The sequence below is a fragment of the Mirounga angustirostris genome, unplaced genomic scaffold (genome assembly GCF_029215605.1).
Source record: "Mirounga angustirostris isolate CCGP_5_RB_7025 unplaced genomic scaffold, mMirAng1.0.hap1 SCAF_18, whole genome shotgun sequence".
Lineage (NCBI taxonomy): Eukaryota > Metazoa > Chordata > Mammalia > Carnivora > Phocidae > Mirounga > Mirounga angustirostris.
Window position 1 is genome coordinate 1,421,578 of NW_026991726.1, and position 23,636 is coordinate 1,445,213.

Consider the following 23,636-nt stretch of genomic DNA (forward strand, 5'->3'; position numbering starts at 1 on the left):
GAATGAATAAAGAAGATGTGTATGTATATATACATACATACACACAGTGGAATATTACTCAGCCATCAAAAAGAATGAAATCTTGCCATTTGCAACAATGTGGATGGAACTAGAGTGTATTACGCTAAGTGAAATAAGTTAGTCAGAGAAAGACAAATGCCATGATTTTACTAATATCTAGAATTTAAGAAACAAAACTGATGAACATAGGGGAAGGGAAGGAAAAATAAAATAAGATAAAAACAGAGAAGGAGGCAAGTCACAAGAGATGCTTAACTACCGGGAAAAAACTGAGGGTTGCTGGAGGGGACGTGGGGGGGATGGGGTAACTGTGTGATGGGCATTAAAGAGGGCACTTGATGTAATGAGCATTGGGTGTTATAGGCAACTGATCAATCACTAAATACTACCTCTGAAACTAATAATAAACTGTATGTTAACTAACTTCAATTTAAATAAAATCTAAAAAAGAAAAAAAGTCATCTGATCAAGTCAACTCATTTAGATATTTGGGAGTATCTTTTGAACCCACCCATTCTAAAGAGCCTTCAAGAAAGCAATCTCAACAAAGGTAATTCTGTAAGAATGCAATGATGCTGAGAGGCAACCTAAAATTTTTCAGGTCCCATGGTATGAAACTCTATAATCTCCAATGAACAGTTGTCCAAATGTTGAGCAAATTCAAAGCTTTGAGTTGTTATTTATTTTTGCTTGTAGTATTATTTAGTGTATTCAGAAGCCCTCTGGCATCCAAACTCCAAATACTAGATGAAAGAACTATTTGGAGAGAAGATATACCAGGATACCACATCTTCACATAGAATGTCTACGCATATCTGGTGTCTGAAGTTTAATAGTCTCTTCAATCAGTAATTAATTGTATTTCAACAAGTCTTTATTCAATTCTTACTATGTTGACTGCAATTCCACAGGCATGGTGGGAGAAATAAATAAAAGAAATAGTTCCTACTGTCAAGGAGTTTACAGTCTAGCAGAATTAACTTCAAATAATTATTATACTGAGAGAAATAAGAAAACATCAATTCCCAGTTACATGATTGAGTCATTTTGGATCTGATTTAGATGAAAATTTGAGGCCAGTACCATAATGGGATGGCACTTTGGCATCATGGGAGGAGGTGGAATATTGTGCACATGGTGAATTGTATGTGAATTGTAGTGGCCAGTGGATAAACTGTGGTAGACCGTCTCCAAAGATGACTGCCATCATTCCCTTCAAGTAATGGAGAATAATTCCCTCCCCCTGAATCTTGGCTGACACTAGTGACTTGCTTCACTAAGAATGTAGTGGAAAGGACCTTCTAGGAGTTCTGAGGCTAGGTCCTAGAAGCCTTGCTGCTTCCACCCAGGTGTCTTTCTTGCGTTCCGCTATGGGTAGATTCCTGTGACAAATACATGCAATAAATCAGGGGCAGAGAGAAACTGAAGACAGAAGAGCAGGAAGTCATTGCAGTAGTTCAAGTAAAACATTTAAAAAAAAAAATCATAATAGAGGCCTTAAAACCAGAAAGTAATAGGAAGACAGGAGACGAAGAATGTCAGAGGTGAGCAGAGGGGAAAATCCAAAACACTTTCCAGCTGATGAAACTTAAAAGAACAAGAAAAGGTAGAAGTCAAAGTGGGTTCTAGAGGCTAGAAAATTTATGACTTGTTCAGGGTGTCCTAACTCTTAACTCTTAATTGTACCTGCTTTCCATATAAAGACTATTTTTCAGCACCTAGACAACCAAAAAGAGAATGATGCTATTAATAAAGATTAGGATCCAAAAAGAAAGCACACATGGAGAAAACAAGAGGAAATTAAATTAGAGGTGCTGGGCAGCCATCCAGGAAGAACCATTACAACAAGCACATGACAATGGAGGTACTGAGTGCCTTTTCTGGAACTGAGTACTTTTAATATCTGTTTGATACTCTAAAGTCACCCAAGCCCCAAAAACAAGGACTTCTTTTGTGTCTCCACATGGTTGGTGGTTTCATTTGAAGTTAATCCCTTCTTTTTTCTGGCCCAAAATCCCTTACCAATAAACGCCTTGTTAAACATTAAAAGCACTTAATGGTAAATTTGTAATGGGTTTGAATAAATTGCTCTCAAACTAAAAGTTTTCTACTTGAAAAATTAAATTTTCAGATTTACAGAAGTTTCAGATTTTAGTTGTATACTCCGTGGCATTTCAAATTATCCACATTTAAAAAAAAAAGTTCCTTCACACGTTGTCAAAACACATGATTTGGCGTCCTGGGCTGCGGTGATATTTGCTTCCATCCTGCCTCAAGTACTAAACACTGAAAGAAGACTGAAATCCCTGCCTGTCCTAGGAGTTTACCTTCCATCCTCTATGTCCTCCACGTCCCTAATCCTGTAAATCTTTGTACTACAGTTTTTTTTTTTTTTTTTTTACAATTGGGCCTTGGAGGAAAAGAAACACCTCGGTACATTAAAGGATTATTTAAGGCTAGAAAATTTATGACTTGTTCAGGGTGCCCTAACTTTTAACTCTCAATTATACCTTCTTTCCACATAAAGACTATGAATGCATATACTATAGAGCTTACCCAACCTTGTGAACTCAATCAGGCTCACAGATATGTACCACATCCCCATGAGCAGATTAGCCACTCCTTTTTAAAGACTCCCAAACTAACTTATGTTAGGTTATAGCTATAACTAATGTTGCCAAACAGCATGATCAAAGTCATTTACATGTATTATTGAAATTGTGTGAGTTAGGGGCGCCTGGCTGGCTCAGTCATTAAGTGTCCGCCTTTGGCTTGGGTCGTGATCCCAGGGTCCTGGGATCGAGCCCCACATCGGGCTCCCTGCTCAGCGGGAGGCCTGCTTCTCCCTCTCCCACTCTCTCTGCTTGTGTTCCCTGTCTTGCTGTGTCTCTCTCTGTCAAATAAATAAAAACTTAAAAAAAAATAGCTATGAAATTGTGTGAGTTAGATCAGTATTTCTCAGACTTTTCACATAACTCCTTAAAGACTCTTTAGACATTTTTTGTTAATCATCCCCCCATACAATTTTAATACACTTAAAAGTATATCTGTTATTGTACTATTGAGTACTATTTTTATGCTTTATATATTTAAAAAAATACTTTTTTTCAAACTCCCCAAGAACCAATTTTTACCCTCCTAAGGAGGATGTCTCTCTCACTGAGAATGCATGTTTTATTTAGATTAATAAATTGTTGCTCAAACAAGAATTATTCTTATCGCCAAAATAATGCTAAGCCTTAGATCATTATATAGGGACTCATGAAGAACATGAGAAAGACTCATGACCATACTCCTGAAACTTTCAACTTCAAGACTGAGAAGTGCAATGATATCACTTTCAGTATCTGCTAAATAAAACTATGAAATTCTTCCATTTTAAAGGCCACTGTCATTCCTCCATTCTTCTCTGATTTTGTTGAGAGATCAGCTCAGATTATTTGTGGCTAACAAGTAAAATATAGATTTTAAAACCAGAAGTATAAGTAGTTCTATTCATGAGGTCCTCAAGTACAAAACAGATAATAAAGATACAAATAAGAACTTGACAATCCTAAGTACTCCCAATTCACCTAACTACAGAAACAGTAGTAGCACTGACATTTGGTAGAAAAGAACTGTGAAGGAGTAATATTAAGATGAAGAACACTATTTAAATACAAACTGTTTAAAAGGAAATATCAGAAAGCAATCATTTTACTAATAGTCCCCAAAATGCTATTTACGTTGATGTATAATTAAAACTCCTCAATATTAAAGCTCAAAATATATTTCTTCTTAGTTAATACACCTGGATCTCCTTTCTTCCTCCAGCATAAGTAGAGCTAAAATACCACTTACTCCTGGCTAAAGCAAGGACAATAGAGGAAGAAGAAAAGCCATAGGGTTTGTAACCCATTAGGGCTCCATCCCACCCACCCTACCATTCACCCAGAGGAAGACTAATGGGGTGGGGAAGGGGCATAAATTATTTATAGCAAGCATAAGGCATTCTTACAGTCAGCAGAAACAAAGATCTTCCCCTACCAAAATAGAAAAAGGGGGATTATGCCTAATACCAGAGTTTATTAGGGGCAAAATAGTTAAGGAACAGCCACACAACCTCAACTACATCAAAATATTACATATTTTAAGACAAAGAAAACATTTTGTAATGGGAGTATCATTACTCTCTTATGACTTGGCAACCTGAAAGCTGTTAAGCCTGCAACAGGACTTCAAAGTTGAGACTTAAACTGTCTTTTCCAGTGAATCCCTTCTTTTTCTGGCCAAAAGAAAGAAATGTAGGATTTCTTTACCATTACTTTAGTGATACTTTAGTGTTACTAAAAAATACCTGTCTTCTTGTTCTAAGGTATGAGCTGTATACATTTTTAAGTCTCTACTTCCTGAAGAGATTTAGCAAACTAAGGCTTTATTTTCTGAGTAACCAAAATGTCAATTTTATTAGCAATTGTAAATTTTCTGTAATACTTTGATTCCATTTATTTTAAAATAATTCTAATAAAGAATACCTAAAATCATGAATTATCCTTTACAATTATTTTTTTATCCTACAATTTGTACATACTAAATTTCTCAATTTAGATAGCAAAAAGTTATATTATATAAGAATATAGTGTGTATCTGGGGATAGTGGGTACTGACCTAGTGATATTTGGTCATTTAAAACAGAAGACTTGGTTAAATGATTACCAATAAAAACACAAAACATTTCTTTATAAATCAGAGGCAGCCACCAATTAATCGCCCCATTTTCAGGTCAACTGAACACCCTTCCCATTTGCCTTAACATAAATCCACAATGCCAAAATGAGACAGTCTGGCCAGCACAATGACAGTTATCTAGTAAGCAATTTATAGTAGGAACTTTTCATAATTAAGTTTCTTCCTTCATTTTAAAAATGGGATCAGGGATCAATGAAAAGATAAGTTAACAAAGGGTTAAGAAAAAACATAATCATAAATCATATTTATGATCCCATACCAAATATCTGTAAAAAAATAGTTGTAATTGTTCATTCAGCAATTAATGTATCAAACACTGTGTTAACTATTAACATTGAACATGACAGTCATGGGAGAAAAATCCATTTCTTCAAAAAATTTTTTTAAATTAATAAATTTATTAAACAAAATACTGCCTCAAAGTATATCCTGGCTAGGGAAAAGAAACATGAAAAGCAAAAAAGTCAAGTCAGAACAGTAGCAAAGTGTATGAGAAATTATGTATTTACCTTGGCTCTGCACTCAGTGTTATTACAGTTTTTTGTGGTAGAGAACCTTGTGAGTTTTGTTTCAAATCCTGTAAAAATAAACAAAATTTTTTTATTTTACTTTTAAAACTTAAGTTTCAAAACTAGCTATGTAATAGTACTTACAAAAATCCTAAAAAGGACACAATGGTGTCCTCCTTCTAGCTACATAAAGGTCCATCAAAGTTCAAAATAAGTAATTCTTGTGTGTGTGCATTTTTATGGGTGTGTCTTTAGACTTCAGTACGGCATGTGTTACACGGACTACTAGAGTCCAATTAGGAACCAAGTAAATCAAAGTTCTAAAGATCATTTTGCAAAAAGTTTCACTATTTTACCTTTGTATCACAGGTTTCATATCCTTAAGCAATGTATGTCCATTTATTGGATTTTTTACTTCAACATGAAAATATGTAACCATAATTTGATTGCAAACATCAGTATATGAAAATACTGAACTTACTATCTCTGATTCCAGATGTGTAAGTTCCAATTACATGTAAAATTTCAAAGCCTATGGCTCACAATAGACTCTAATGATAAAATATTACAGTTTTAAAACATCTGAGTTGCCAAATCGAAGTCTAAAGAGGTTTGCAATCCCCCATTTTTTCCCACTGTTCTTCCTTGCTGCTGAAGAGTATATTCTTCCTCTCAGAGTATGTTCTGTTTCATTGGCTCCCCTGATCCTAACCACGATACAAGCCAAGGCAGGAATCATCCCATCTAACAGAAAAATGAATGAGGGCTCACAGATGTTAAGCAACTTTTTCAGGCCCATGCAATCAGGTACAGAGGTGGGGCTAATAGCTAGTCTTTAATTCCTCAACTGCTCCTCTGCTGTTACACACATCTGAGCACTGCTCACAGCGCTCCATGGGCTCATCCTGAAACCAGAAGACAATTCAGGGGCTTCTAATCAAAGCCAAGCAAAATAACTAATTACAGCGTCTAGTTACCTTACAGTATCATATTAATAGTGTTCTCAAAGCTGTATGTTCCACATAATGAAGTTCATTAGTTTTCATGCTTAGATTTAGTCAGAACAAAATATACACCATAAATCAAATACAGACACACTTACAGGAAAGAAGGACACATAGGTATTTCATATAAAATGATACAAATTCTTTCAAATCATGTATAAGGAAATCACTATTTTTCAAGGTTTCTTTTCACTCAGCTTCTCACCCCCTTTTCTGAACCAAGAACAAAAGAATCACACATTTTTATGATAATATAAAAGGTAGCAACTAACCATGTCTAGGAGGTTATCAAAAGAGTAAGAGTTGTACGAGTTTTTGTCCTTCAAAATAAGAAGTAGTGCAGAATATCCAATTATCTTCTTCAAATTTGTTAATGAATGAAAGAGTCTGTGAACCAAAATTTTTTACTGGTCTGAGAAGCAATTCAAACATCAGTATACAATATTTTCAGTTTCTTTAATAATGGCCAAACCACCATCATCCTGTATTCACAAAGTGAAACCTATAATGAAGCTGTAATGAACGGACTCTTCTTTGCCCAGAACTAAGTACTTAGGAAAAAAAAAGTTAGTCAAAAGATTTCACTAATAAGGATTCATTTAAAATAGAAAACTTTCTGTATACACCTGAAACGTGTAAGCTTAATCAAACTACCGATACTTTCTACAAGTATCATGCCAAATACTAAGAATATTCAACATGATCACTCCAATAGCTTTAAGGCTTTGTTACCAAAAAAGTGATTTGGTCCTTTACTTTAGAAAATTCTTTAACAAATGTTGAAACAGCAAAAGAAAGCATGAGATTAACTGTCACTCACAAGAATATTCGTTCAGTATACATACTTCAAAAAACTCAAATTCCTGAAAACTTCAAATAAATATTTTGCTGATTTTAGTTTCATGTTCTTGTTCAAAAAAAGAGAAAGTTTTCACAGGTCTGGATAATGAAATTGTCTTTCTCCTTGTTACTTTTCTTGGTCATTAAAATTGTTAATTGTATTCCAATTGTACTTTTATGTCTGAGGAACCAAAGAGATGCGTATGAATCAACCTACTCAAGATCAATTCTGGAATATAATCTTGGTACAGTATCAACTATTGCTGAAGCACTACACGTGGGAAAAGAATTTGAAGGTTTTTTTTTTTCAAGTTCCATCTTGTTTCTTTAAAGCTTTATAGAACAGGTAACCCTAAGTAAAGCCACTGAAGAAATCTGTCGAAAAACTTGGCTAAACATGCTTTCAATCAGCCATTGAATCTATTATGTTTATAGAGTGATTATATTATTTTCCCCAATACAGGACGCAATTTTGGACCTACATGTTAAGAACATTTTTGTTGGCATGCAACGACAAAAAAATGTTTAAGAGAATTAAAAATAACTTCTTTTTGCAGAGCACTGAGATTACTTTCAAAGATGTAAGTGATCACAATCAGTAAGTTAATTAACTATGCAAATGTGTTATACATACATAGTGTTAAAGTCTTCTGCATGTGAGTTCAGGCCATCATCCAGCTAAGTTTCTTAGTCTATTCAAATGTTTTCCTAGGTGATAACAAGTGTTTTCACCAGACTAAAAGACAATATGAGTGACTACAATTCAGTTATAGGAACAAGCCCCTCGATTTAAGTTTATTTTTATCTATATGGCAATCTTTATTAGGCTGTCAGAACCTGAAGAATAAAAGTCATGTTCTACTCCCCCTGCTTGTGTTCTCTCTCTCACTGTCTCTCTCTCTGTGAAATAAATCTTTAAAAAAAAAAAAAAAAGAAGGGGCGCCTGGGTGGCTCAGTCGTTAAGCGTCTGCCTTCGGCTCAGGTCATGATCCCAGGGTCCTGGGATCGAGCCCCGCATCAGGCTCCCTGCTCAGCGGGAAGCCTGCTTCTCCCTCTCCCACTCCCCCTGCTTGTGTTCCCTCTCTGTCTCTTTCTCTGTGAAATAAATAAATAAAATCTTTAAAAAAAAAAAAAGTCATGTTCTCCATCAGCTAAAACCTTATATGTATTACAGTGCACTGGAGCTTAAACTGAGGGAATGCCACACATCAATATTTGTATCCTAAAGGCACATGCACAGTCTTCTAACGAGGTAAGCACTAAGAACTGGTAGTGTATTCCCCAAATGCTTTCTCAGGATGCATAAAGCCATTCTGTTTAAAGCAAAACAAGACTAAACACAGTAAATAAGTTTGGGAAACATTGGGTAAAGCAAAATTTTAATGTTTCAACAATTCATCATTGTGGGATTTCCCAGAGCCTCTAATTTTCTAACATGCCCGTATTTTATTATCACTGAACCGGACCATCACTTAGAAATCACAGTTTTCTACTCTGGTATCATTACTACTGTTTCAGGCAGATACTATCATGTTTGTCAGTGAAGTTTGATCTATACATATGGGCCCTCATACTTACCCTTTGTTCATTTTTTTCTCCTACCTACCTTAACTACAACATAGAAATAGGCAGAATTCTAAATATTTCTGTAACTGATCTCATTACCATTTCTTCTCTTGCACATAGCCCCATTATCCACTTTTAGGCTGAACATCCATCACAAACACTGTCCCCCTCTAATTCATTTTTTCATGCCATGATTAGAATTAACCTTCAAATAGCCATGATGTATTCTTGCTCTCCAGGTGATAATTATATAAACATTCAATCTACTGTTGAGAGCAGTACTCTAAGTAAGAATCACCTTTAGATGGCAGAAGAGAAAGCTAGAAGGGTCTGGACCCCTGTCGGCACTGTAGAGCTGCTATACCTGAACTGGGGACCTGCAGACTTCTTCCACGTGGCATAAAAATAAGTAGGATAGGATTTATTCAGTTTTAAGTTGTTATTACTAGCAGCCAAATGCAATCCTTAACTCATACACTTGTTCACAGGGACACTTCTGCCAACATTTGAATAAACAGTCAACAGTCTAAGAACAAGAGAGCACCCAATGCTAGCTGCCTCTTTGTTTATAACTCTCTAACTTGTGTTTTGAAATTTCCTACTTAAAATGTCTATGCTAATGACTTGATAATTGTGTATGACTTCTCAATGAAGTGTGAAGTGCTCGCAAAGCAAATTTACAAATGTCAAGTATAATTTGAGAATTATTGTCTTTTTTCTCTAAGATGCAATTTTGTATGGTGATGTTTTTATAAGCTAAAAGCATAACCAAACATATGGAGGAACTAATGACAGCCCTTCTGGAAAGGTTATGAGATAGAAAATGTTCAGTTGCAAAAACTCAATGACCTGTACCCAAGTCTCTTTCAATATGGCAGCCAGAGAGAGAGCAGGTAGACAGTATAGGAGAATGACTTCTTCATTTCCTCTTAGGAACTCTTTTCTGAATATAAGCCTCACTTTTAAATTCAATAAACCAAGAAGACAGGAGCAGGTGAAAAGGAAAAAAATGGAGGATCTGACCTTATTTTAAAAAATGCCTTCTGTGGGAGAAAAACCAATTATCATTATCAGCCAATGAATGTTTTCCATTTTAAGCCCAGCTCAACCTCAACAGATGCCAAATACATTTGCCACAAGAAAACTGAGAAGATATTCAAGATGCTACCATGAATATATTTTCAAGGATTCAAGTCAACTAATGAAACCTCAAGAATTTGTTTTTCAAATATCTAGAAAGGCAGTCAAAATACTATAACTAAAATTTTAATTAACACTTATAATGATTAGTGATATCAGTTGTGGATCAATCTGTAATGATGACTTTATATGTTGTATACACTTTTAACATACGGGACAGAACATTTATTAAAAAAAGAGGTTCACTTCTTAAATCTGTATTATAAGAAAATCAGAGCACACTTTAACAATTTTAAAATATTATTGAAGTACACCATTTTTGATAGGAAAAAAATCTGGAAGAAATAATAACTAAGCCATAATGAAATAATAGTCAAAACTCCTTCCCCAACATAGGAATCTCCTCTACAATGATCCTAATGAATGGTTACCCAAACTAGGGCATGATGATGGAAATCTCACTATCACAAAAGGTAAGCCTTTTGATTATTGGGAAGCACTATTTACAAAGTCTCCTGCTGTTCTGAGCTAAAGCCTGTACTCACTGTTTCCAATCCTGCAATGTGAAAATAACTGAGCTTCCCCTCCCTCACTCATCTCACAGACCTTCTAAGAGTTGAAGATGGTTTTGATATCAATACCCAAGCCAACCCTTCTCATCCCAATTCCTTATATCATCTATATATGTCAAATTTTCTAGGTTCTTCTACTTCCTGGCTAAACTCTAGGCTGAGAACAACTGGATATGAAATAGGATGAAATTAAACTGCTATACAATCAAGTATGGCTCTTTATCTCCTTGGATTATAGCTATGATTTATTTGATACCAAATCCCTGGTCAACAAGGTAACCCCAATTACCACATTATACTTGGGAGAAAACAGAATCAGCTTTATAATAATGTTTTACTACTCCATTTGCAGAAATGCACTGCAATAAAAAGTTAGGACAGCTAGTACATTCTCAATACAATTCTTGAAAAATGCTTTGAATATTGATGTTGTTTTTCTATAGCAATACTTATAAGGGATGTCATTATTGATATGGTCTGATGTACATTAACAATTTCATCAAAGATATAAGCCTGTGACCCAAAATTAAAAAAAAATTGTTTTATAATCACTTTTTAATAATTATATTACCTGGTACCATAATCCACAACCACCCAATCTTTTGCAGTTCCTGTGATAGCATCATGATGTTGAAACAGTCCCAAATTTCTTCTGGCTTCTGTCAGTGCCATGTAATGGGATGATGAAAGAAATTTACTTATCTTGTATTTCTGAGCTTGTTTCAGGGCGAAATAGTAAAGAATTTCAGCAGCCCTAATTGTATAAAACAGTCATTAATTCTTATTTCAAAACAAACATTTACTATTTAAAATATGTGGTACTGATACAATTTTTACATGCATTTTTTAAAAAATCCACATTTCAGCACAATTGATAAAAAAGATATTGATAATAAACATTCCTATAAAACCATCTAGGTATCCATCTAATATATCTAGATTATCAATCATCAGAGAACATCATGTCTAAATTGATATAAAGGACGCTTGTTCTAGATGGTCCTGGAAAGAAGCCAGTACCCACTGGCAGCGAGATAGGTGTACTTATGTATAACATAGTGGAAAAAAAAAAAAAAGCTTGAAACAGCAGTAAAAAGTGGATAATGGTTGCTGCCCTTTCTTCTCTCCAAGATCAGCCCAGACACATACCAGGAACTTCATCACCAGAAAGCCATTCACTCTCACATACATACATTAAAGGAGAGATGGTGCAGAAATGGTCACATGAGTGGGAGACTAACAGTGAAGGAGAGGCAGAAAGCGATGGCCTGACAGCTCAGTGACAACAGCTAGTCTCTGTGCTGAATGAGAACATTCAACAACTAGAGGGAAAGTAACAATATAAACTGAAAGGTGATAAAACATATGCTGTCGCTTCTCGTTTATTTTAAAGAAAAAACACTTGGGCTTACGAGTAGTTTTTGAGCAAGAATATGGGGACTTATCATTTTCATGCTTTATTTTTTTCATCAGAGGATATGGTTCAAGACAGGTTTCGAAAAAGTTCTTTAAAAAAGAGATATGGCTTGGGGTGCCTGGGTGGCTCAGTCGTTAAGCGTCTGCCCTCAGCTGAGGTCATGGTCCCAGGATCCTGGGATCGAGCCCCACATGGGGCTCCCTGCTCCGCGGGGAGTCTGCTTCTCCCTCTCCCACTCCCCCTGCTGCGTTCCCTCTCTCTCTGTGTCTCTCTCTGTCAAATAAATAAATAAAATCTTTAAAAATAAATAAATAAAATCTTAAAAAAAAAAAGAGAGATGGCTTGATGAAGTAAAAAGTTTAAGAAGGTTCTTTATGCCAAACATATTAAGAAGGATGGAGAGAAAACCAAGGCAGCTTGAAAATGTATCACAATATAAGGAAAAGGACAAATTTAAAGTACTCAAAAAAAAAAAAAGAATTGTTTTAAATTTTGAAATAATTAGAAGATACTAAATAATCTCTGCCTTTAAATTCTAATCTTTCTAAAATTCATGGCAGGAGAAACACTAAGTTTGAATTAAAGAAATTGTGTATATATGTTCATCTATACCCATAGCACATATTCCTGGCTTTGCAAAGAGTACCTATACATATAGATATCCCAAAATGTAAAAAGGGGGTTTAAAAAATATTTTCTTCTTTATACTCTTCTATCCTATCCAAATGTTTTACAAATGAGCATCAAGATGAAATATCTATAATCAGACAATAAACTTATTTTCAAGTAAGTTGATTATATTTTGAAATTTGTCATTATTATATGGTTTTTTGTCATTTTATTTTAAAGCAGAATTTTCAAAATATATTATTACTCACACTAAGTACTTCACCTTAAATATGTTCAATAAATTAAAATTGAATCAATATTTGTAACTCTTTGTCACTAAAAAATAGTTGACACTTTTAAAAAAGTGCAGTAGTCCAAAAGAATCTCTACATTACTTAGTACTTTCTCTGTTTTTATCATAGGTAGTTTAGAGTAACATAATAGAGAATTAATATTCTATTGGGCAAGAATGCATCAATCTCTCTAATATAGAAATACTATTTTATTACAAATACAGGAATATGTATCCATCTGGCACATTTGTGAATATCCCAAAAAAAAGGCAAAGGTCAGGCTTTTGAAATAATGCTGACAGCATGAAACAGTAAAAATAAAAAAAAACACACTACTATACCAAAGTACAACTCTGGGAGAAATTCATGATCTTTATAAAAGGGCTTTCCAAAATGTACTATTTCTACCAGTACGGAGAAGAAGGTAGATATAACATGACTTTTTATTTTTAATACTGAGATTCATCATGAAAATTAATCATCATGAATTCATGATCTGAACTAAGCTGAAAGTGAACTCATCCTGAAAATGAATTAAGCTCCCACGCTACACACACATAGAGAGAGCCCCAGGAGCCCCCAGGGTGGTTCATCCTTACCAAAAAGCAACAGGACCCACAAAGATAGCTACTAGCCACGTGTGATTATTTATTTACATTTAAATCAACTCAAATTAAAGGAAATTAAGAGTTCACTTCCTCAGCCACACTGGTCACATTTCAAGTGCTCAACAGTTACATGTGGCAAGTGGCCATACTAAACAGTGCAGAAAACAGAAACAGAAGATTTCTACCACTGCAGAAAGTTCTGTTGGACAGTGACTGAAAGTTCTACTGGACAACGCTGGTTAGAGCGTTTTTGTTTTCTCCTGACTTTTCTGCTTTCTCCCTGTCACTATGCTTTTTCAGCCAATCACTCTGCCGCCATCAGTTCTCATCTCTTTCAAGTTTTGCTCTTCTAAGCAGAGAATCACACCTACAGAAATATGTTTCAATAAATAAGAACTGAGGTGGAGCCTCTGAAGTTCTCCCACATATAAAATACATTAGTTTTAGATTGTGTACTTTGAGGCCCACATTTTAGCCACAGAGAGGCCCTGTTTGTTCCTTGTGACCCTTGCTTGTTTCCAGCAATTTAGTCTGTCTGGCTACTGACCTGCAGACACACATAACAATGCCACTGGATATTATCACGGTGTGCAAACAATACCAGTAATTAATTAGAAACATATAAAACATAAGATACAGGAGAAAGTCTAATCAGATAAACTGCTTTTTTCAGAACAAAAGCCCATATAATAATCTGATTATGCACTGGAGACATAGCTCTGATTGCATTAAAATTTCACAATTACATTAAACACATCCCAATACTGCATACATGTTGTATATTATGCAAAACTCTATGCTATGCTATGTGCTATGATCACATAAAAAAGGTGAATAATTAATGTAGCTTTCTAAACGTAAATTTTGTACCTTAGATGGGATTCCAATATCCTATCCATTCGTTTGTAGAAGGGTCTGGATGTAAAGTAGCCGCTCCAGTAATGATCGTCTCGGTCAGCATAAGTGAAAAAATCTCCACTTAGAACAGGGAACATGGATTGGCTATTCTTTCTAATGGTTACATCTTCTTTATCCTGTGCATCAAAATAATCTGATAAAGTCCCAAACTGTATCTAATAAAAAAAAAAGTGACACTTATTCATCTCTACCTTAAAATTACTTCTAGCACTAAAAGGAAAAGTTAACAGTAAATATTTAAGATGCGCTTTCCAGTTAAGATGAAATTCTAGCTCAGATTTTACAAAACTCAAAAGCAGGGGGAAAAATATACAGTAGCTCTTTCACTTGCATCAGGTCCCAAATTAAACTAAAATAAAACTTACACCCCTAAGGGGTTAGAAGAACTACTGACATATACAAATCTGTGGATCTGAAAACACCTTACCAATCTCCAGAATTTCAAAGTGTGCAAGGGTCAGGGAATAGAATAATTCAGAGATGAATAAAAGATGGGAGGAAGCAGCAAAAATAAAACATTTACATACAGTTTGGTTAACCATTAAGTATTTTCATATGTCATATGCACATACACTCCCCTGGCCTCCCCATCCCCCTTGCTTGAGCTCTCATAAGGGAGACTTTAAGAACAGCAGGTCATTAAAATAATGGAATTTCTCTACCAGCAGGTAACATTGAATAGAAGTAAAACACAAAGAGTGACAAGAACTGCAAGGTTGACTGCTCAAATGAAAAGGTATTTTGACTAATGATTTAAATTACCAGAACATAAATCCATTTTTATGAGCCCAAGCTATTCCATAAATCAAAGGAAAAAAGAAGTATTATACCACACCATGTAAACAGATATTAAAAGGCAGTGTTTTTAGAGATAAACAGAGAATTTAACAGGGAATGTATTTCTTTGAATATTAAGATGCTATTTTTGTTGTTTCCTACCACACACAGATACACACACACACACACACACAGATACTAAAAGCTACTTTGATTCAATGTGGCAGAAAAATAATTAAGAGCAGTTAAAAACAGGGGTGCCTGGGTGGCTCAGTCATTAAGCATCTGCCTTTGGCTCAGGTCATGGTCCCAGGGTCCTGGGATCAAGCCCCACATCGGGCTCCCTGCTCTGCAGGAAGCCTGCTTCTCCCTCTCCCACTCCCCCTTCTTGTGTTCTCTCTCTAGCTGTGTCTCTGTCAAATAAATAAAATCTTAAGAAAAAAAAAAAGAGTAGTTAAAAACAGTGAGTAGCACTCTAGAAGAGTGGTTAAGAACAGCACAGAACCTGGATCCAGATAGCATTGGTTTGAATTCCATCTCTACCATTTACCTAACAATGTGGTTTTGAGCATATTTATATATTGTCTCTGTGTCTGTGTTACAGCTAAGAGGGATCTAAGTAAAATGCTTAGAAACACAACTGGGAAATAATGGTCTAAGTTTTAGCTATCATTTTTCTATTGCAAAGGCAAAATTTCAGCTGGAAACATGATGATATTAGTAAGACAAATAGAAGTTATCATGTACCTGTGACACAATAAATTTTATAACAGCAAAATAGATAATTATTTCTAAATCCTTATGTTTACATCACAGAAAAGCAATTTTCAATAATATTACCTAGTCTTATCTTGGCTTCACCAAATACAATGTATCTTGGGCAAGTTAATATATTTGTGCCTCAGTTTCCTCATCTCTAATGGGGATAATTATAGTACCTACCAGAAAATGTTCAGAGAATTAAATAAGTTAACTAAAGTGAAGCACTTTAAAAAGTTAATAGCAGGGGTGCCTGGATGGCCCAGTTGGTTAAGCACCTGACTCTTGGTTCCAGCTCAGGTCATGATCTCGGGGTCATAAGATCGAGCCCCACATTGGGCTCTGTGCTGGGCATGGAGCCTGCTTAAGATTCTCTCTCTCCCTTTCCCCATCCCCACGCCCCCGCACCCCCAAAGTGCATGCTCTCTCTCTCAAAGAAAACGTTAATAGCAAATAGTAAGTACTCAAAAATTAAGTGTTATTTATTACTCACTTAACACATTCTAAGAAGCAGAATATAAGTGTGTGTGTGTATAACCATGAGGGTCACAAATGCAAAGAAATACAGCATTAACTTCAGGCCCAATAGTACAGACAAGCTCAGGGAAGTATACTGATAAAAGTAAAAAATATTCAACAATCTAAATTTCTGACTCACTTTCTCATCTATATAAAAAGGGATTTCTATGAGATAACAAAAATTCCCTTCAGTTTCAGATTTTAGGGAACTGTGGCATGCTACAGAGTTAATATTCACAACAAAGTATACCCTTTTAGAATATTGTAACTAATTTTTGGTATTAGCCAAGATGAAAGTATTTCCTTCTTGGCAATTGCCCCAGGCAAAATTCATTTAAGTAGCCTGGTGAGCATTCTCACAAATTTAATTCAATCTCAAAGGACTGATATATAATCCTGTATCTATCCTAGAGTAGTTTCAAAAGAAATTATTTAAGAGTGAATTTTTCTATAGTCTCTTGGTAGCTCAAAGTACGTATTCCAAATAACCAAAAAAAAAAGTAGATGTTTTTTACTTCAAAAGGCAACAAATTATATCTTTAACATAACCTTAATCTTAAACATAATCAAACTCCTCTATCAGAGCAACATATGAGAAAAATACATAAATTGTTAAATAAGTGATGACCAATGGGAAACTGACTGGCTTGGTTGGTACAATGTCAATTTTTTAGCCATCTAAATTCAATTGCTTACTTGGGTTTTTCCTTTCATTAAAAGAAAATAATAAACTGAAGCTTCTGGCTTGGACAAAATAACTTCAAACATCCTACAGAGAACAGATACTAGATAAACCACAGAGAGAAAAAAAGCTTTTGTTTGAAGGTATCTAAGGACAATCAAAGCAGCCAACACTTGAGTGACAAAAATTCCAGAAAGAAAGGAAATGCATGAAGGTTACTGGGTACAAGGTTAGAATGCAAAAGTCAACTGTATTTTTATACATGGAATATACCACATTCATGGATGGCCTAATATTTGTAAAGAAGTTAACGGTACTCACATTGATCTATAGGTTCAATGCAATGCCAATCAAAATTCCAACTTTTTTTGGTAGAAATTTAAAAATTGATCTTAAACCTATACAGAACTATAAAGAAAACCAATGCAATCTTGAGAAAGAAAACAAAATTAGAAGACTTATGCTATCAGAAATTAAGATCCATTCTAAAACTATAGTAATTAAGACAGTCCGAGACTAAATAGACAAAATTGAATAGAGTCTATACAAGAGCCACACAAATAGTTTCACTCAACATTAATGAAAAAGATGATGCTGCAGTAAAGTGGGCACACTGGTCTTTTCAATAAATGGTGGTAGATACCCATATGGGCAAAAATGCACCTTGATCCCTGTCTTCATACAATTCACAAAAAAATCAATTCCAAACAGATTACAGACCTAAATATTGAAGGTAAAACAATAAAGCTTCTGGAGGACAGCTTCATAGGAAGCGTATTTTCATAATTATGGGGTATAAACAAAAGTTTCTTAAGCAGAACATGACATGGAAAGGAAAATACTGTTATATTAGATTTAATTAAAACAAAGAATTTCTGTTTATCAAAAGACAGCATTAAGAAAGAAATTAAAAAACAGGCTCACATAGTGGGAGACAATATTTGCATAACTTTTATCTGAAGGAAGACTCAAACCAAAATATATAAAAGAGTTATAAATGGTACAAAATAAACAGACAACCCAATTTAAGGAAAAGTCATCAAAAGATTTAAATAGTCACTTCACAAAAGAGGATACCTAAATGGCAATAAACTTATGAAAAGAGGTTCTATTCATTAACTACCAGGGAAATATAAAATAAAACCATCATATCGATCATAAAAAAATAAAAATGAAAAAAAAATCCTAACAAAAAATCTGAGTAAGGAAGTACAGCAACTGAAATTGTCATACAATGCAACGACTAGTGCATCTATTTTGGGATACCATTTGGCAATATCTACTGAAGTTGAACATGTGCATACCCAGTGACCAAAAATTTCTATCCCATTTTATACCCACATAAATTCACATACATGTATATAAAAACATGCACAAAATATTCAAAATGGCTTTATTTGTAATACACAAAAACTGGAAACAACCCAAATGTCCATCAATAATACAATGGACAAATCGTGATGTATTTATCAAATGGATATTAAAGATAATATACAGTATTAAAATTGAATATACTGTGGGGCGCCTGGATGGCTCAGTTGGTTAAGAAATCCAACTCTTGATTTTGGTTCAGGTCATGATCTCAGGGTCATGAGAATGAGCTTCACATTGGGCTCCGCACTCAGTACAGAGTCTGCTTGAGAGTCTCTCTCTCCCCTCCCCCTGCCCCCCCCCCCCCGCTCATTCAAATCATTGCCAAATCTTACAAAAGTAACCTTATTTTCCCTTCTATCATCATGGTTAGTGTTTTTTCTTTTGAAATGATACAAGAAGGAAATCTTAAGTATGTGACCCTGAGACCATGACCTGAACCAAAATCAAGAGTTGGATGCTTTTTAAAGTGACTTTACAAATTGCCCTACTGGGCAAAGAAGGAAATAGGTAAAATACAAAAATCAGTACTTTAATTCTTTAGAATGAGTGGTAGATCCTTTTATGGATCTCAAAACCATTCACTAGGAAGATGTACTTAGGGATAAAATACCCGTCTGCATATGCCATCCCCTAAGTAAATGTTTGTGTATCAGCTTCATCTTTGAGGAGATTATAGAGATGATTTAAACATAGACCTAAAGTTCATAATTTGGTAGAAATTCAGTTGTAAGTATCTTGAATACACCTGGCATTTTATTTAAGTTTATTTAACTATTTAATATTATTTACATTTACTTAATAAACTTGAATTCTCCCTACATAAAATGTGACCTATCATCAGCTTTCTAATTTCCTAAACAGTAACATCTCTTCCTTTCTGTAGTATTTCCACAAATATTCTACTGTCTCATAGGTTAGTATGTGAATATAATAAACACATTGGGTAATTTTCTCATATAGGGTCTAATATAGGACTCTTGTTTGAATCCTGACTCATGAAACATATGCTTAAAAAAAAATGCCTGTATGTGATCAGGAAAATCTGAATCTATCTGGATATATGATAATATTGAATTATTGTTAATTTTTTAGATATAATAGTGGCATTATGATTGTATTTTTAAACAGAGTCCTTATCATTTAGATACATAATGAAATGGTTACAGATGAAACTACATGACTACTATTTCCTCCAAAATAATCCCTGGGAGAGGGTGAGAGAGGACAGTGAGGCACAGCTGAAGTGAGAGTGACCTCGGGTTGATCAATGTGGTAGCTGAGCTATGGATATGGGGAGGCAGGGGTCAGGGGAAGGGTACTTAAGTTGTTCTCAAAACTTTAGGGTACATTCAAAATTTTCCAAAAGGGGGAAAAAAAAAGAGAAAGAACTACAGGTAAATGATTAATTTTGGAAGTCTTCTCAACTAAGAAAGATGCTAGTGTATTCTCTGGACACAAGACATTAATTTGCAAAATTCATGACACGTTCATCTGCATTGCCCATCACATTACTAAAATCACAAGGATGCAGCCGTCAGAGAAACAAATTTTGATGCTGGTAGAAAAACAGGACATCACTGAAAACTGAAGATCACAACTTAGTAGGTGCATATTTACAACTACATAAAAGTAAAGTCTCTTTAATGCTGTAGGAATGGGGGGAAAGGGACAACTTCAGAAATGCAACTATAGTACTAGATAATTTTCCTCTTTAAGAACTACACTCTTACATACAAACTACATATTCTAGGAAATATTGGGATGTGGGACAAAGAAACTAAGGCTGTTGTGTTTTAGCCTCATTTAATAATGAAGGCTCAACTTCAAATACAGTATCATAATTAAATATTTTCAAATTACCTTAACATTATACTCAGGATGAGAATTCATATAATCAAAAAGCAGCTGATAATTCTTATACTGATGATCCCATTCTATGCGTTCACAGTAGCGAAAATCATCTCCTAGTGGGGCCAGGACAACTGTAGTACGGAAGAGCTTTGACTTCTTTCGGTACTGATCTAGAAGCATCTCAGCCCTACAAAAGAAAAAGGAAAATAAGAACAGTACTAAGAAAAGGACAATGGGGCAACTCATTAAAAAGTGTATTATGTTAAAAGAAATTGTTGTATATTTTACCTGTATTCTAGGTTAGTATGATTTATAAGGCAGATTTTTTAAAACTACTATACTAATTTTCATTATCCACTTAAAATATTCATAAATTTTGGGGTGCCTGGGTGGCGCAGTTGGTTGAGCATCCAGGCTTTTGGTTTTGGCTCAGTCATGGTCTCTAAGTTATGAAATCAAGCCCCGCATTAGGTCCTGTGCTCAGCGCAGAGTCTGCTTGGGATTCTTTCTCGCTCTCCTTCTGCCCCTCCCCTCTGCTCTTTCTCTCTAAAATGGATAAATAAATCTTCTAAAAAGTATATTCATAAATTCTTACCAGAGAGAAAAACCCACAGGTTTCCAATGGATTATCCTTAGAGAAATAAAGTCACATACCAACTTTGACATAAAATTACTGGGAACATCAATGGCCTCCTGAAGCCCGGCCATAGACACTGGATCCCAGATTGCCTGTATTTTAAAATAATTTAGTCCAAGAAGACAATAAGGATTTCTTATCTATATAAACTTTGAAGTTGGCTTTGACTCAAGATGCCTTTCTCTAATTTGATCTAAACTTGCCTGATTACACATAAAAAAAATTAATAGTTTGAATGAAACCAATTATAGAACCTGAGTTCCTCTTCAAACGGAAGAAAAACAACTCACTTAACACCTGCCATCAATAAACTGGATATCTATCTGTCAGTGTCCTTCTCAGGGCTGATCAACAGATAAAGTTTTGGAGATCAAATAGCTTTTTTTGATTTCTACCTTCCTCAGATCTAACCCATGAGTCCAAAGGTCAGCTAAATACTAAATGTGCTGATGTGTTTTTATATTTCATATTATTCTAGTATTCTGCAGAAAACCTTTGGGGTTGAACTGCTGAATGCTGAACCGGGGTACCATTTGAGGAAGTCTAGGAATACAAAGTATTTAAGAGGAATGGCTTATAAAAATGAAATTAAATAAGCGGATGAAGAACTCAGAGTAGTTCTCTATGTTTGTAATGCCAAGCTTAAGAAATCAGTGATAAATGACTAATGTGCTTTTTACCCAGTATTCCAATTTTCATTTCTAGGGTTATCGAGAAGTTCCAATTCACAATATAAAAACTTACGAAAGAAACTCAAAGACCATCAATAATGGAACGAAGTATTTTATAGAATTAAAAACATTTAACTAAATTTAGAAATTCACATGATCTTTTTATACTGATAGTCTCTGAAACTGCTTTGCAAATATTAAATTATTAGCAAAATTCAATAACTTGGTGAGTAAAATATAACCATAATGTTCTTACATAACATAGTTTTCTGAGATTAGCGTTCAGTAGAGTACTTAATTTTTACTAATAATTTACTAATATTCCACACTTAACCAAAAATAACCTTGGATTATTAGTTATAATTAAAAAAATACATGTCTAATGAGACTAATCAAATAGAAAGAAAAATAAGAGAAAAAAACCAAACATATAAATCAGATATGAGAAAGATACACTATGACTGAGCATCCAATCAGATTCCCCTAGGCAACCAGCATAGAAAAGGATAAGTGATCATTTAAATGAATGCCAAGGTTTACTACTAGATATACCATATCTTGTGTGTATATGCATATGACACATAAGAGGAAAGAATCACAAACATTAAGTGTGAGTCTTCCATTCAGCATCTGTCCTAACTCCCAAGCCCCTGCTCAAAAGGTGTCAACACGGAATTCAAGAGACCAATCTATACTACCTGGTAGAGAGTGGATATTCACTAAATACATTGTACACTAATGCCAAATGAAATGACCGATATCACACTTGAAGATGTGCAGCAGCAATCTGCTCTTCACTCCTACCAGGTTAGAAATGTCAACTTAACTAGAACCATTTGAGGGAGTCACTGTATGGATGGGGCATGGGGGGAGGGGGAGCATTGAGCAGCCGGGGGAGGGGGCCCTCGGGCGGGGGTCTTGTGTGAGGAGGAAGTTGGGTAAGGGGACCCCAGGCAGTGGTGACCTCACTTCCCTGACAACGGAGCCCAACAGAATTTGGAACCCCGGTAACCAGGCACCCACATTCCAGAGACAGCCCCCTGCCCAGCTCATTTCTTTGGAGACCCTCCAACAAAAAGCATGTTCGGGTGCTGCTTCCCCAAATCTGGACGCTGCAGGCTGAAGAAAGAGCGCCCTGCAAACACTGTCCCCCGCTGGGGATGTCAAATCAGGGCACCCCACAGCCTCTGGCCATTTGGCCGGAAGGACAGAAAGGTGACACCAGGAGGCCCAGAGCCTGCCACCCAGCCCCACACGCTCTGATCTGCCTGTGCAGCCCCAGGCCCCCCTCCGTGTGTGTGTGTCTGTGTGTGTCTGTGTGTGAGTGTGCGTGAGTGTGCATGTGCGTGCGTGTGTGTCTGTGTGTGTGTGTGTGTGTGTGTGTAAAAGGGGTCATGCGGGGTGGGGCCACCTTGAGCAGGAGCAGACTGATGAGGGGTCAGATTCCCAGTGGGCAGGTCATGTTCAAGGTCAAGGCTGGCTGGGTGGGATGGGGTGTGGGGGCGCTGCCCCTTCTACCCAGAGTTTATCCCGATAGCCCTGCAGGGATGGGTCACTGCATCCCGGGTGCAGGGCTGTGCACTCACAGGTCTGTGTCTGATCTGGGAGCAGCAGGGGGACTGGGCAGGAGGACAGTGAGGATGGCCGGGCAGGGCTGTGATGCCTCCAGCCGGCTACCGGTCCCTGTCTTTGCAGAAGGCCACGGATGACCTCCCGAGGCAGCTGGCGGACATGCCCTCCTCCCTGACGGAGGGGTTGACCCCACAGGCATCCCCCAAAACAAGTGCTGGGGATTGCCGGGCAAGACCTCCAACACCACCCCGACCACTGTCCCAGGTGCTTGGTCACCGGACAGTGGTCCAGGAGCCGGAGCCCACGGAGACCGAGCCCGAGGGTGAGAAGGCTGGGGCTGGGTGTTTGTGGTGTGTGGGGATGGGTCGGTGCTGGCCCCACAGGGACGAGCCGCCAGAGGCTGGTGTGGGGCCTGGAGCAAAGACTGGGCGCAGAGCATCCAGCGGGTGGACTGCAGTCGGGGAGACACCCCAGGGAGGGCTCCTTCCTGGCTGCGGCTTCTCTGGGAGGCCCTGGGCTGGGTTCTGTCTCTGCAAAGGCCCACGGAGAGCAGGCTCGGGGTGAGCTTT

General features: G+C 36.3%; 1 protein-coding gene across 5 annotated transcripts in view; it reads right to left on the reverse strand.

Annotated features, from left to right (window-relative positions):
• The window catches only part of LOC135363079 (alpha-mannosidase 2-like), a 107,616-nt gene that overhangs the window by 75,288 nt on the left and 8,692 nt on the right, over positions 1-23,636 (reverse strand). For 2 of the 5 annotated variants that reach the window (XM_064583777.1, XM_064583779.1), the window contains exons 1-2: positions 10,952-11,084; positions 5,259-5,326 (exon numbers count right to left, since the gene is read on the reverse strand). Coding sequence is in view for 2 of the 5 variants with exons in the window: in XM_064583775.1 (XP_064439845.1) it covers positions 5,259-5,326; positions 6,535-6,649; positions 10,952-11,134; positions 14,178-14,380; positions 20,197-20,367 (740 nt within the window). In the remaining 3 variants the exon portion in view is untranslated. Of the gene's footprint in view, positions 1-5,258; positions 5,327-6,534; positions 6,650-7,107; positions 7,142-10,951; positions 11,135-14,177; positions 14,381-20,196; positions 20,375-23,636 lie in introns of those variants that run through there. The other 3 variants (XM_064583775.1, XM_064583776.1, XM_064583778.1) reach the window with 3 other exon arrangements.